The sequence below is a fragment of the Heliconius melpomene genome, chromosome 1 (assembly GCF_056956725.1).
Source record: "Heliconius melpomene rosina isolate 202511_hmr_F chromosome 1, ASM5695672v1, whole genome shotgun sequence".
NCBI lineage: Eukaryota > Metazoa > Arthropoda > Insecta > Lepidoptera > Nymphalidae > Heliconius > Heliconius melpomene.
This window is the reverse complement of record NC_140389.1, coordinates 9,531,334-9,547,824: the sequence shown is the minus strand read 5'-3', so window position 1 is coordinate 9,547,824 and position 16,491 is coordinate 9,531,334. Positions and strand designations below refer to the sequence as shown.

At 35.1% G+C, this 16,491-nt stretch overlaps 1 protein-coding gene across 1 annotated transcript in view; it reads right to left on the bottom strand.

Moving 5' to 3' along the window:
- Positions 1 to 7,905: 7,905 nt before the first annotated feature.
- Positions 7,906 to 16,491, bottom strand: part of Dhc36C (Dynein heavy chain at 36C) — a 36,438-nt gene continuing 27,852 nt past the window's right edge. The window contains exons 60-72 of the mRNA XM_085189322.1: positions 16,349 to 16,490; positions 15,706 to 15,772; positions 15,481 to 15,626; positions 15,241 to 15,393; positions 14,771 to 14,900; positions 14,223 to 14,464; positions 12,920 to 13,076; positions 12,334 to 12,500; positions 11,307 to 11,544; positions 10,495 to 10,646; positions 10,167 to 10,304; positions 8,259 to 8,402; positions 7,906 to 8,157 (exon numbers count right to left, since the gene is read on the bottom strand). Coding sequence (XP_085045448.1) covers positions 7,951 to 8,157; positions 8,259 to 8,402; positions 10,167 to 10,304; positions 10,495 to 10,646; positions 11,307 to 11,544; positions 12,334 to 12,500; positions 12,920 to 13,076; positions 14,223 to 14,464; positions 14,771 to 14,900; positions 15,241 to 15,393; positions 15,481 to 15,626; positions 15,706 to 15,772; positions 16,349 to 16,490 — 2,083 coding nt within the window. The 3' untranslated portion in view covers positions 7,906 to 7,950. The remainder of the gene's footprint in view (positions 8,158 to 8,258; positions 8,403 to 10,166; positions 10,305 to 10,494; positions 10,647 to 11,306; positions 11,545 to 12,333; positions 12,501 to 12,919; positions 13,077 to 14,222; positions 14,465 to 14,770; positions 14,901 to 15,240; positions 15,394 to 15,480; positions 15,627 to 15,705; positions 15,773 to 16,348; position 16,491) is intronic.

Sequence of the window (16,491 nt, the reverse complement as noted above, 5' to 3'; positions counted from 1 at the left end):
ACGATAAACAGCGCCCGGGAATAGCGGTAGCACCGCACCATTAGTGTTTACTCAAAACCAAATTATATCTGCTTCCAATTATACACACCTGAAAGCGAATGGCCCAATAGATTTTATTAAAATATTTTCTTCTGTAGGAATACGAAAATTAAATAAGAAGTATTTGTATTTAAGTGAAAATATTGAGAATATTTAATACAGCTTTCCTTTTTCTACACATTTTTAAAATGAAAATTACTTATAATTTTTCACTGTCGTATACTTCAAGCCTAATATTTTTTATTATAAAACCTAAGTCTTCTAGGGAGAGAAGAAAAAATTGAACTCACGTACGTAACACTAAACCAAAGCAAGCCAGCTTAAATTCTCATTATTTATTACGAAGCATATGTATGTATGTATATATGAATGTAGGTACACATAACAAGTGTGTCGCAACTCGCATGATGTATGAGGGACACGATCCTGGCGAAGCTGCTGGCGGTCACCACTCGCCGCGTGTTAGCTCAAAGGAAATCTCATTTTGTGGCTGCCCTCAGCCCCCGGGCGCCCCCGCACCCGGCGCGCGCCCGCCCTGCGCCGCCCACGCCGCGACCCAAAGAGACTTCCATTAAAATTACTTGAGAAAACTCAACACTGCCAGACTCACCATCTAAGTTTATCAGCACTGTTTACGATCTTTATGTTTAAGGTATTTTTTTAATATATTTTTTTTATTATGTTTGAGGAATTAGGTTAAATTCTTAGAGTATAGCTGTAATAATAGGTAGGTATGTGTTCGCTTAGCTATAAAATATTTTTTTACAGAAAGATACTTAACTATACTTAACTAATAAGGGCAGCTTTTTTCCAATTTTTCACATAACTAACAACAAAAAATACATTTCACACGAGTTAAGTACAATGGGCCATTAATATTTATAATTTTGTGATACGTTTTAGGTTTTCATTCTGATTTTATGATCTTTATTATTTCTGTTTATCACACGTTGTCGAAAATTAGGCGCCAACCGGTACCGGTTTCATCATGTTGATGCTTTTCCTCCGTGGACTCATACCATTATAAAACTAGGAAGTGCATATTATATTAAGATTAAATCAAATTAGCTTCACGATGTATCCCGCACACAGCAGTGTAGGCAGAGGGAATCTAGTGTAAAGACACTCCGTTCCTCACCGAATTTCTGCTGAATTCTGGAGGCATTGCGTGTTGAGCGGCAGAACTCAACGCCACACTTTGCCTCGACACCAGAGTACTATAAACGTAAATATATATTTCACTTCCTCGGGTGAGGATCGAACCTCACAAAATTATGATCGATTTATTTTCAGGAGTAACTTTCTTATTTCACAACGCCTGCGTCATGTTTTCTATAAGCGAACATGAAAAATATTGTTCTCCTTTCTTGGCAGATTTCAAATTACCGAGCGTGTTGGGGTGTATCGCGTCTTATGCTTCAAGGATTCTCGATAAAGGAGCGCCAAGCGCCGAAATATTTGCATGCTACGGCACTTGCTCCAGGCATTCCCTCCACACATTCCACTCATGATCTCTTGTGTTAGCTTTAAGTGAGACCCGCTGATAAACTTTGAATAAAACGAAGTTATGGCGTAATATACTTCAGCCAATTTTGTTTTATATTTAAATATTACCTATTTTAGAAAATTTGTTTTAAATATGATTTCTCAATATAAATTATATAAGCCTTATCGTATGGTTTATTTTATTGTTCGTAAAGCATCTACTTATCAATTGATATGTACACAATTTATCATATTCCCATGATTTGACAAGCCCATTATTCGAAAGCTGTGAAACAAATGATTACAAATGAATCGGGTGGTGCGAGCGGGGTGTGCGTTGCCATGACGACGCGAGACGATCGATCCGCCCCGCCCGCGCGCCCCGCGCTCCTTCAATTAAATAATGATTCACACGTTAGCTTTGATGAATGCGCATTATATCAAAACCTGTTTCAGATAATAAATATAACTGTGACTATTTCATATATAGATATATAGGTATATGGGGATTGAAGGGGTGGCAGCGTTTTTGGCGTAAACTAATTGGTGCCTATATGTAATATACGGTTGATAATATTTAATAATTGAGCATGGTGGCTGGCGGGACAGTCGATAGCCGTCAGGTACATAAACGTAGGTAAGCGTAAAATTTATAGGGTTAGAATAAATACATATATATCCACCTGGGCGGCGGTTAGGAAATATAACAATCTGTATTTGTCCAAACCGTACGTGTTTCAACTCAAAATTCGTATAGTTTGAACATTTGTAGATTTTTATATGAACAACTAGTATATTTTATAAAGGTTTATATTTCCATTTCTTCTCTCTGGTGTCAGGGCAAAGCGTGCCGTTGAGTTCTGCCACTCAACATGCAACGCCTTTAGAATTCGGCAGAAAATAGGGAACAGAGTGTCTTAACACTAGGTTCCCTCTGCATACCCTGCTGTGTGCGGGAAACAGCGTGAAGCAGATTTTTTTGTCATCAAATTAGAAATCTAATCACACACTACTCAAAGATACAAACTTCTCTGCTGTTTTTTTAACTGACTTCTGTAAGAAAAGGAGGTTATCAATTCGTCTGTATTTTTTTTCATACAGCAAATATTACACTTTCAGAAACCGATAGTTATTTACAACAACGTTGAACTATTAATACTTAGTATAGAATTTAATAGTTCAACTAGGCTAGAACGACGTGACTTTATTTAAAATGGAGAAGTACCATAAATATTAAATACCAGCATAAAAGCAGTTAGGTTCAATATCTATTTTAAATTGGTTTTCATATTAGAACAAGCTTCGCGTGGATTAATTCAGTTTGGTTACATAACATTAAAATTGGAAGGCCGCTGGCCGATGGTCTCCCAAAAGGCTTTGCTTCCAATCCCAATAAGCGATTGGTCGAAGCTGGACCATATCTACGACAGGTTTATAGGAACACCATCTAAAATAGACCGTTTAAATACGGCGCGCCGAAGCGGGCCGGTGCCGGTGTAAGCTTTTATCGGATCAGACAGGCTAAACTTTTCCAACCACCCCTGCTAAGGGGTTCACCGCTATTGATGTTTACTCTGTGAATGCACATTATATAATTGTAGCTTATTTAAATAATATTACAGAAAAAATAAGTATTACGGAAATTACCGCGTAATCAAAAGTATTTTAAACACTAAATAGGTAAAAGTTTTAATACATTTATTTAAATTAAGCTAAAAAATTAAGCAACACTGCATACTAATATATATGAAGAAATATTTCAATCAATATTGAAGTTTTCTGCAACAGTAGTATCCGATATATATAGGTAGAGCGAGCTGCTACCAAGTAAATAAATAAATACTATTTTCTATGGACTGTAAAAGGCCTAAAAGCTTTCTACGCTGTAAATAAGCGCAATAGCTTTTCAAACATATAAAATATCTAAATTTTAATCTCATTTTTATACCACATGCTCGCTTTAAGTATTAAACGTAGACCAATTACATTGAATTTGCTCGAAATTCAAATAAAGTAGATACTATATCATTGTCAAGATAAAAATATAAACATAAATTATAAGCTAAAATATAATTTCCTTCACTGGAGCTTTGTGTCGCTTTGTTATTATACGATTACCTGTTAGAGATGTTTTTTTATTTTAAAATAATATCAGTGTAAGTGTATACAGGGTGGAAGCGCTCCTTTTACTGAAACTGCATATAGGGTAAAATATTTCAAACCCAGAATTAAAAAAAATAATCAAGGTTCAAACCTCAACAGTTTGGACGTAGGATTTTTTTTTCAATTCACGGTTTTTATCCATACCTGTATTTCGTGTGACGAACACATACATTCGCGACATTGCCGCTTTGACAGGTAAGTGTGTGCGTGCTTATGTTATACTGTACAAATGGCGTTTTATTTTAAAACGATAATTTTATTATTTATTTTGTTTGAAAAAATAACTTTTTCATTTTTGGGATTTTTTTTTCTGAATTATATTAGGCTTTTATAGAGTAGTTAAAACTGTGGTTTCATTTAAAGTGGTGTTGACAATTCCACCCTGTATATTGTAGATTCCCTATCACAGTGCAGTTTTGAGGTGTCAGACTACACAGGCACACGCGATGACTGAAAGTTTGAAATGAAAGATCCATCTCATTCGGTCATATGTAAATTACCCCTGGACTCATCGCTATAGATAAACTTATTTAATAAACTAAATCAGATAAAACGTTTCATTTTCCACTCTGTTAATATCTTAAAACTTACTGAAGCTCTAAAAATCAGTGATCAGTGAAAATTGTTCAAATAATAATTAAATACAGGTAAATGATGGACGATAAAGCATTTAAATGTATATAATTTAATTAGAAAGGTTTAGTGGAGTGCTACTTTGGATCAGTGCTTTGAGAGCGAATGGGCAGATGTAAGTGCTGCATTTTAATTAAATCCTCGTAGCGAGAGATAGCGCACGTTGTTGACTTTATTTTTCGTTTTTTTTCCAGCGGTTTGCTCGTAGCTTGAAAAATTGAAGGAGATTTAACTCGCTTATGCGGAAAGAAAACTATTCTGTATAACTTGAAAATGCAGAAATTTTCACATTATAATTTCTTCAGCTCATTTTAAAGTTAGATAGATATTTCGAAGTGTCGATATGAACCGTTTTTATGGTTCCGTACCGCTAAAGGCAAAGATAGAACCCTTATAGGATCACTTTTTTGTGCGTCTGTCCGTCTGTCAAGAGTCGATATCTCGAGATCCCGAAGACCTGAATGTTTGATGTCAATCTGAAATTGATATCAAATATTCAGGTCTACGGTCTATTGACATAAAAAAACTATTAGTGGTTATACGTAACCTACTACTGGTACTAACCACCAATACTACTATAAAACCACAAAAAAAAGAAAAGCATCATTATCGTAAACTTACTTTATGGTTGCTGCTGCTTTTCTTTTTAACCGACTTCTGTAAGAAAAGGAGGTTATCAATTCAACTGTATTTTTTTATTAGTTAATGTAAATACCTAAATGTTAAAAATTCGGTGTATCTTATTCTTAATCTCGATATACCTAATACCTTTCAGTATTTATTCCTTTCAGTATTTTACCTCGATAATACCTTTCAGTATATTTGAAACAATTAATATCCATCGTAATCGTACACGAAGGTCGCTAGCATAATTATTTCCCCCATACCTTTGTTCAATAGAATTTAACAACCCTCTAGCGACATCATCATATCTCGTCACGACGTATTCATATGATATTGGATTCACTTTGAAAGCTAAATACTTTGTAGGTATGTAAAGAAAAGGGTGTTTCTGATCTGATGTTCATTAAACGGATTCAGTGAGTAAGCTTTGGTTATCCGTTTCGTATGTTCTTATAAACTCTTTTCACGTTATTGTGCATTCAAATATGTACGCTTTTTATTATTTACCAAGCAAAGAAGTTTTCGCTTTTGTTACTCCGAACATTCTTCATATATATAAGAAAATATCAAAAAACAAAGACATTCGCTTTGTTAAATCTACTTCAACATATTTTCTTATGTAAAACTCGACTCAGCATTGAACTAATTGGTTAGATGAAAAGGTTGAGTACTGAGCTCTTGTATACTGTGTGTATGGTGCAAGAGAAATTTCTTCATTGAATTACGTGGAGTATGCAGTGCAAAGTGTAATAAGTATTTGTATGGGGTGGCGAGGGCGGCGGTCGAGCAGATCAAGGGCGCTGTGGGGTGGCAGGGGGTCGGGGCGCGGGGGTGAGGGCGAGGGATGCTGCGCGGGAGATCGCGCAGATCAATATCTCGCGTTACCGGGGTGACGCCGCGCCAGACCGAGTGCCTCCCGTACTACATCCCCCTACTGCCCCCTACTGCCCCCTACCCACTACTCGCTTATTTAATACATGTCGTATCTGGGATGCGAGCTTTTTCATGTTAAATGACAGGGCAGTGTAATACGCTTTAATTTCGAGTCATCGCGATAGTCGCGACTATGGAGCGGAGTCCCACGACAAAATATCGCGCCTTTTACGATGACATTGACCCCATACTGGGGTGCTTACGAAATGCTCCGTACCCATTACCCTACATTACTTGCATTATCATTTTCAAGTAGAATAATAACAGTAATTCAAATTCTTGTAGAACGTTTATTTTGCTAAAACTTAAATTGCTATCTTCTGTTTTATCTACTACTTATTTGACAACAACTTTAACTATTAAGAAATGTGATAGTATAGATTATTAAGCGCTATTTTAATAAATTGTAGATTTTATTTTAAAATAAATGTGGCACAAGAAACTTTCTCCCATTTTGGCAGTTAGATTTCTTATGATATTATCTTAAATAATGCTAATAAATGCCATTTTATTTATCTATTGATTGATATATTATATACGATTGTACTTATATTTAAAATGTAAATTATTTGTTCTGAAGTGTTAGTTATAGATATACCTACTAGTTCTTTTCCATTTAAAAGTGAATAAATATATGAAAGACTTTAAAATGAAAAGAAAAATATTATAATAGCTATTTTTTACTTTCAATGAAAATTAAAAAATCTTTTACAAAAATGTCGTCTGAAAGCCTCGCAAAATGAAATGAGTTTTTTGTTCTAAGGCAAGACTCTCACAAAGACGAAATAAAATTAATGTTAATTAACTTGACCTGTGACAAGGCGAGATTACCTAATAATTACGTAAACAGTTGTGCGTTGAGAACAAAGCCTACCGTTTAATAATATGAAAAGTAATAAAACAGCCTGTTTGATAATTATATTTGATTTTGAGAAAAAAAAAATTGAATTGTCCGTAAAAGACTACTGCATTCATTTCTTCTTTAACGATAACAGGCATAGTACCTATGTAAAGTAATAAGTGATTATACAATAATTCTTATAATTTTTAAACTTACTACCTACTTGGAATGCTCCTATAATATACCTCTATACTTATATAATGGAAATGTAGTTTGTCATAAATCAGTTATAAAATAATATAGAAACACAAAAATATCTGTATCTATAGCACTTTAGTAATTATTATTACTATACCATAAAGACTCCTCATTTTCGTTTTAATCTGCATTTCATATATAATTACGTACACGTGCTAAGTGTCATGCCTCAACCTTAATTAAAACTGGCTTCTCTTTAAATAAGTAATTGTGTGACTTCTCGCAAAGGAAATGCAATCATGGTCCGTTTGTAATGTAGCTTTACTTTTTATTAATGTAAAAGATTTTTTAAAGGAAATTGTGGTACAATACTTATTATATATATTATAATTATTTAGACAACTTGTATATTAAATGACAGAGCCCAACGGCAAAGATTTACCAATCAAAGCGAATTGAACACCAGAATTATTACGTTTCAACAGATAAGACACAAAAATCTTTGTTTTTAGGGTTTCTTACCTGAAAATAAAAAAAAGTGCATAATATGCCTGCAAACCTAAGTTTGACAATTTTTATAAATTGTACTTCTCATTGACCTACAATCCTGAAATTGGGACGGAACCCCCAGTGAGCGAGTCCGACTCGTATTTGATCTGTTTTGTTTATATTAATTTAATTCCTGCTTTCTTATATCATGAATCCTTATTTCTTATAGGTATTATTCTAATTTAGTGGCTACCTTACCACGCAGGCTAAGAAGCCTCGAGCCTAGGGTGGTAGATTGTTGGTTAAATTTGCACATCAATTTTTTTTTGCTAACTTATAGAAATTAGAAACTTTAAGTAAATTATTATCTTTGTATTATTAAGTTGTCTATGTATTGTGTTAACATTTAAGTGATCTCTTTCAAAGTATAATCTAAACTATCCTATAAAGATGTTTCTATGGCTTCTAATAAAAAAACAGGTATAAATAAAACGACAATATAAGAACAATATTTAATGAACCCGTAGGTAGCGGTCGTGGCGGCTCTAGAAGGGCAGTTGCGTGAGCAGCGCCACGCCGCGCATGATCCAGTGGTCGGGCGGCGCGGCGGTGGGCAGGCGCATGAACAGCACGTAGTTGGTGGAGTGGCCGGTGGTGGACAGCACGCCGCGCCGGTCGCCCGTCTTGTACAGCGGGCAGTTGTAGAACACGTCCGTGGGGATGTCCTCGCGCTTCAGCGGGATCAGCCACACCTGCGCGACCGACCTTATTACTCAGAGCAAGAATCGAATCCGCGACCGGCGCGTAAACTTAATAATAACAATAATAACAGTATGTTTAAATGCACACCAACCGGCGGGAATTCATCGTAGAGAACTTTAGGAATAGATTCATCCACGATATAATCCTCCATGTTCCAACGAGCGCCCTCCATGTACAGCCCACGTATGTACACGCCTTCTTCGGGTGGCGTCTCCAGCGTGAAGGAGCGCTGCACCTGTAATATACGCTTCGTCACCATCAACACATGACAACATTTTACCCTTGCACATCGCAGCAGCTCTACCTATTCACAATGCTTGTGGGTCGATTTCAACTCGGGAGAATGACAACATAAAGTGCGATGTTGCTTTTTGCCACTCAATACGCAATGTCGACCCTCTACCACGCACCACTATTTTTGAGACATTGCGTATTGAGTGGCAAAAACTAGGTTCCTTCTGCCTACTCTTCTATATGCCACATACAACGTGACGCTAAAGGAAATCTCCTAAATCATGTTCTTTGTTCGTTTTTCATTTATTTAGAGATTGCATTGCATGAAACATCATGTTTTTGTTCCGTATCAAGAAAAAAATATATATAAAATATTCAACATTCTCCGTGTGGAATTAAAATTTTCAACAATCGTGTTACATGTTTGTATATGTGAGTATACTTTCCTTAGATTAATTTGGTGGCAATTCTAAAAAAGTAATATAAAGTACGAAAATTATCATAACGGCACGTCTTTGACATTCTATGAAAGATATCCGTGTATGTAAATAATATTTTTATTAATATGTATTTTTTTTGGATCACATAATAAATCACGAAACTTAACGATATTTTATGTTTACGTCTGATCTGATCTTTTCAGATCTGAACTTACAAAAATCGCCCTGGGTTAGTTAGACAAGAACGTATTAGATACTTAGCGTATTAACGATATAATAAAATAGATCTCATATTTATAGTATTAAAACTAAAAACAATATTTTAATTTTAGAATAATTCAGTCATTACTTCTGAATTGTCTACTTAAATATTATAGCTGTTCTTTAATAAAATCCCATGCATTTAAATACATAAATCCAAGTTAAAAAATACATAAACGTTCGGACATTTTGTTAATGTATTATGCTCAAGTGTTGACTTTGCGAGTATACGAGTAGGCCGATACACCCTTTGGGCAGTTTTTAATTAATAATTGCTTTTGACAAAAATGTTCATTGAAATTCTCGTTTAAAGTAAAATGAAATACATTTTTCATCGCAATGCCTACAATTTCAACCCAATTACGAACAGCTAATTGGCATTTTATTGAAATTATTAAGAGAACAAAATGAATTTGCTTGTAAAGCACTCAACAAAAAGGTTACATGAAATTTAATTACACGAGCTTCCCCTGTTCTATTTTATTTTCCAGTTTTATTAAAACAACAGTAATAATTTAAGAATTTGTCATTGAAGAAGTGCCATCATTATATAATTTTTTTAATGAAAATATTGTTAGTATTGTTGCTAAAAAAAATATTATGGATATCCTACTCCGTACTTAATATAATAAATGTGAAAGTTTGTGAGGATGGACGTTAGTTTCACTTTCACGTAAAAACTACTGAACGGATTTGGATAATTATATTATACATCAATTATCTTACAGATATTTATAGAAATATGCTAAGACGAAGCTTATACATACATTTGATTTTTTGTTTACGTAGAAGTTTAATTATTTCTGTATTTATATTATCATTTCCTTTGAGATAGTTTCGCGATATGGGGCTGGTGTAGCAAAGACGAGTGTTAATGCATTGTAAAAGGACCTCTCAAGCCTTCACCTGTTGACGTATGTCCCAGGCAATTTTCCAAGCTCAAAAGTATTAATATTTGAATTTATAATAAAAAAAGTACAACACATCTAAATATTCAGTTTCTCATAGATCCTTTAATTATAAAAGAGGGACTCTGCTAGAGGGACTCTTAGCTATACTCAAACCTCATAATGGAAGGCGAGCTGGTCGATGGGTATGCGGTACTTGCGCGCGTAGCTCTGCTGCGCCGCCGTTAGGAACGCCTGCGGGAAGTAGAACCCCGACAGCCAGAACATCGTCGGCGGCCCGTGGCTGTGCCAGTGCTGCAAATGTTTATACTTGTTAAAAATTATTTATAGATGATAATACATAAAAACGTTCTAACAAACGTATAAAAATTTCAAGATATTTGGACGCTTTCCAAAGTACGCTACTTAGACTTTGGTAATTACATATTAAAAGTGTGTTTTTTGTACTAACCGCGTTATATTCTGAGTAAAATTAGTAACAAACCTGTAAAAATTCAAGCCTTTCAAGCAGATCATTGAAGTAAGAAGCGAGCGGCTTGAGCGAGGGGTAGCTCTTGCCGGCCCACAGCGCGGGGATGCGCCCGCGCACCATACTCGTCAACACCTCCTCCGTTATGTCCGTTAGAACACTTACACCTAGACGTGTTAACATTTACTAAATCCATTTACTTTATGAGTTATGTGTACTTAAACATTTTTGATATCCTACTACATAATATTTTGTATAAAGTTAAGTAACACAATATTGTAAATTAAAGTTTATATTTTTCTGTTGGTAATCCTTTTGCCAGTTTAGTTTGGTACAGTGGGAAAATGAGCTTAATGAACGTTTACCCCACTTATTTTGCTTATAAATTTTCTGCAATATTTATCAAATTTAACATATTACAATTTTTACCAATTTTAAAATAAATGCAAGACTTATATATTGTATAACCCAATTATCAAATAATATACCACGATCATACGTAGATTAGGTGTGGTACAGAGAATTTCACGTGATGATTTTAAAGGAATCTCGACGCAGAAAGAGGGAGAAGAGAGATAGTAAAAGTATTGTGATCTATAGTAGTCTTTTATAAATTATTTATGTATTAATGACATTTCATTTCTTCAAGGCAAAGTAGATATCGTAATATGGAACAGGTATGTTTTCAGGTTCGTTATTTAAAGCATAAGCTTGGACTTGCTTTTTTTTGTTTATTTACCCAAACCCATGTTTTTGTTTGTGGCCCGTGGTCTGCTGCTCGGGGGTCGCGCCCTTGTGTCCTGTGTGTGTGTGTGTGTATAGCTTACCTTGCACCGCGCCTATGACCGCCCTGGAGCTCGAGCGCACCACGTTAACGAGGCGCTCGTAGCGGGCCGCCTCCTGAATGACGACGATGGACATGGGCGTCATGTCGGCGGGCTTGATGTCGCCCTCGTGCGAGGGCCCGCGCAAGATCTGCTGCGGCAGGCGCGCCAGCACGTCCTCCGCCACGCCCATGGCCTGCTGCTCAGGGGTCGTGCCCGCGCCACCCGCCGCCATCGTGTCCTGCATATATGTTATATAATATTTTATAGCTTCCCGTTTGTTCCCGCATATAGCAATATCGACAGAGAGATCTAACAAATGTTAAGAGACTGAGTTGAAAAACTCCTATTCAGTTCCGCCAATCAACATAAAATGTCTTCAAATCACGCTCGCCAAATCATTTTCTAGTTGTCTTTATTATTCTAGCAAAAACGTCAGCATTATTGTTTGAAAACCTTATATTGTCGTGGACCCCATATATGTATATGTAAAAATTTTGAACATATGTGTAGGGTTACTTGATCAAAATAGCTATAAAATCTTTTTTACATTGATTGATTTAAAAGACAGACAAAGGTTAAAAGCGTGCTAAAAGCGAGATTAACACATCTTTGTGAATAATAAATGTTTTAAAAATATAAGCTCACCAAATATTGTTTCATGCGGTCCTTGTAACAAAATGAAATACATAATGATTAATGTGTTGAACAAAAATATAATAAATTTGTTGAAATTATATAATTTTTCACTCACCGTGCGATCCTTCAGTCCGACGATGATTGATGAATGAAACAAACAAGATAATGAAAGTACACTTATTCTATTCTAATAACATTTAACTTAATGCTTATAATTTTAAATGTTTTTCTATAATTATTATTAATCTAAAATACCACCAAAGAAAAGATACCAAAATTATTACTATATTTGTTGAAAATACTACTATATTTATTGCTATTATCATTGAAGATCTAAGAGTAAAGAAGTAATTCTTCCTAATATAATATGATAGTCAGATATATAACGTACTTGGGTAAGTACAGCAGTATTGAGCAGATCCTCAGCCTCGCGGAAGTGTTTGGTGATGTCGGCGTTGGTGTGGAAGCCGAAAACGCTGGGCGGCGTCGCCACCGGCATGGAGCGCGCGAACGCAATGAAGTCGCCGTGCTCGCGCAACGTGGGGATGTAGTATGTGCCTTTATGTACGTGCAAATATGAGAAGAAACACTAGTCTCCACTACCCATTAATGCACCCTATGATGATGCACATGGATAGGTCCTAAGGTTGCCCATCGGGTTACAGTGATTGAAGCAACTAACCTAAGTATGTGTTTAGGAAACCCATTTGATTTAGTTCACTCAACTCACTCAACAGTTAGGTTTAGAAATTATACGTATAATTTTTTATCTTAATATGAATTATCTTTTGATATGTACTTAATGCCTAATGCTATAAAAATGCTTGTAGATATAAATTTAACGACGGCTTCCACAAGGTTTTGTTAAGTTACTTTGACAATTAAACGCCTGTGATAGTTAATTGAATGTATATATGTATTATGTATATTTTGAATAGATAGGATAAACAAGAATTTTAGATAATGAAAGCACTCACCGGTCGGATCTAGTGAATATTTCTCATCGCCGATAGCGTCGGGGTTGTAGAACTTGTACAGAATGGTGTTGAGACAGCGGCGGTCCCAGTCGTCGGTGACGCGGCCGCCGTAGTTGCACTCGCCGGTCAGATATCGTAGCGCTACGAATTGTACGTCCTGCGTTCATATATATTGATGAATAATAATAATAACCGACCGAAGAACCTAATTTATAACTAAACTAACATTTATACTAAAAATATTCTCCACATGGAGAATATAAATTACTATAAATGTTGACCCAGTCTGAGATTTGAAGCATAAATGATAAAATACAACACATTAATAATAAAATACATTTTGATATTAAAATAATTTAAAAAAAGGAAAAATTATGGAAACGACTATTACCGGATTATTAAGCATGAGTATCTTTTCTGTAATAATAAACGATAACATTCGTTTATTATTACAGAAAAGATACTCATACGAATGTTATCGTTTATTATTACAGAAAAGATACTATAAATATATACTATAAATATATCACAAATATTTGTAAGTGCGTTAGCAAATAAATATTTTCAAGAATAATAAAAATTTAAATTTTATTTAGAGCATCGCCCGTCGAGATATCTATATGGATATAAGCTTAGATCCAGCTGTGTCCGAAGCCCGTGACGTGAATTGTAACTCGCTTCATGTTATAAACATAACGTTTCATATTTATACACATGTAGGACGATACGGGTTGCTTTTATTTGTACAATAACATTTATTATTACATACCTATATAGAGTGAATTTATTTAAACATCTATTTATATAAGTTAGACCATAAAATAAAGATGATATTTTAGTTTGTCCAACATATAGGAAATATATTTTTATTAATATTTTCATTATATACGTGTTACTCTTATATTAACACGAATTTTAATTTCTAATAAGTATTTACTATAAACATATAAGATTCATTAAATATTTGTATAATTTACAATTAAAAAAATTAGGAAAATAAAAAGTACCTTTACATTTTTTACCGCATAGCAGAATATGCTAACTAGATTCCCCTTACCTATTGTAAAGACACTTCGCCCCACACTTTCCACATATTCTTAGAGACATGTGTGTCGAATGGCGGAACTCAACCGCGTTTTGTCTACCAGAACAAAGAAATTAAAATAATTTAAATATATTCATTTTTTCGAGTAACGATCGGACCCATAGCCGCCGCGTATACAGTAAGACGCTATCATACTGCGCCCTCGAACTGCGACCACAAAAACGTTTTAAATGTAAAAAAAATCCCAAAAATACTTACATCATACTCATTAAGGAACATATAAAGTTGTGTAACACTAATTCGTAGATCGGTTTCATTGAATTCGTAACGTATGTTCCACCCGAGGGGTCCGAACTGACGTCTCTCCTGCACCACCGCGTGGAAGAAGCACAAGGCGAAGAGGAGCTTCTTAAATATCTCCGATTGTTTGTTGCCTTCAAACCATTCGAGGTCGTTGATGGGATCGCTTTGGTAGGAACGAGCGATGTTTGCCCGGAGACCTGTAATTTATGTATTTTTTTTAAGCTTCACTCTGTATAAAAAATATAGCAGGGTAGGCAGAGGAGACTCTCTGCCCCTTCTTTTTCACCTAATTTTTTAGACATCGCGAATGATGCTTAGTGCTTTCTCTTCTTATCAAAGTGAGGAAACGAAAAAAACGTCGTCTCCATGGGAATCGAGTCTACAACCGTCAGTATTATGTAGAACACGCATTCTCTAATTATGATTGAGATAATTAGTTGTCAATAGGTACAAAATTTTTACCATGTTAAGTTGACTCTACTGACTCTAGCTAATAAAATAACCTTGTGGAGGTTCATTGGTCATCTTAACTCCGTTTTGCAGCACGTAGACGGGGAAGTGCTCCGCCGGGTACGACGTCAGCCACAGTCTGAAGTCGGGGTGCGTTGAATCTGGCGTTAGGCCTTCGCAGATCTTAATTAAATAGTAGAAAATTTAAGTAACAAAAGCCATTAAATTATTAATTACTTTTTAATTTATAAGAGAAAATCTTGTAACTAATAGTCTTAGGTTAAAATCTGTCACAAGCTTAAATATAAACATTAATAACATAACATTAATTAACATTAACATTAATTTATATATTACAATGAATGTATTAATAATTGATATATATTTAGTCGAAAAGCAGGCCAGGAAAAGCGTGCGACTGTAGTCGCGACAAGTTGAGATTCCCACTCGAAAACTTAAGGTTCCCATGTTTCTTCTGAATAAACTATAATAAATAACACATTTAATTATTTTCATAATAAACCTTTTCCAGCATCGGCATCCAACTTTTGGCCAAGTGACAATTTTGCAGTACAACCCACGTGCCGCTGCGGACGCCCTCGTCTATCAGCTTCACCGCTATCGGGCCCTGGCCTTGTCCCAGGGACAGGGAGAACAGACGTGACGAACCAAAACCCTAAGTTAATTTAATATAATATATTACTATATTTTAAATAAATTATAAAAATAGTAGAATAGACCTGTATAATAATAATAATAGTACCTGATCATCAGCAAATTTAAGTAGTGTACCCATAGGATCAGACCCCGGAGTCAGTACAAATAAGAGAGGAATACAACAATGTGAGTCAGCGTAAGAAGACGCTAAGTCAAACAATGGTGGCTCCACGAACTGACGACCCATTTGAGCTAAAACAAATTTACGATATTAAGATTATTCTAATAAAGAATAATTGCGGAAAAGTGATGTTTAAATATTAAAAGTAACCTTCGACAAAGTTTTGCACAGCCGGCACCATCATATCTAATCGCATGCAACGTAGTACCATCATTTTCTGAAATAGTATATAAGTATTTAATATTTACAGTAGTTTTTTATGTCTTATTAGTTCATTTGTTACTTTTAGGGATTCGCACATTTTAAGCAAAAAAGGTACCTTTATAAGATTAATTTGTTGTCCGTCTGTCTGTCTGTTAAGAGCCTTTATCTTAGGAACGCTTAGAGATATCGAATTGAAATTCAAACCATATACTGACATCTACGGTCCTTGATTTTCTGAAAAAATATTTTTTCTTTATTTACTTAAAAAAAGATATGGTTTATTTTGCAAAAAAACGCGTATTTCGACAGTATAATGGGAATCAAAATTCATAAGTACTTCCCGTTGACCTAGAATAGTTCAGGGAAAAATCTGAAAACTATACATTTGTAGTTAAATCCTGAAATAAATAAGTTCTAACAAGTGTATAAGAAATTAGACGTAACTTGACATATGACGTAGTGCATAGTGCTTGGTCCGTTTCTAACAGGCGAGGTTTCGAGTCTTGCTGTGTAATTTTTTTATAGATCTTCCATTACTTTTAAAATCTTTATTGTAAAACCATAGAAAACTTTATAAACATGACGATACCTCAAACATATCAAGTCGGGTGTCCCAGGGCTTCGGTAGAGGCTGCACGTGCGCGTCGCCCGTGTTGCAGTACTCCTCCCACTTGTGAGAGTGCGACGTGAAGTGGTCGACGATCCCGTTAAACTTGTCTATCTCATTTAACC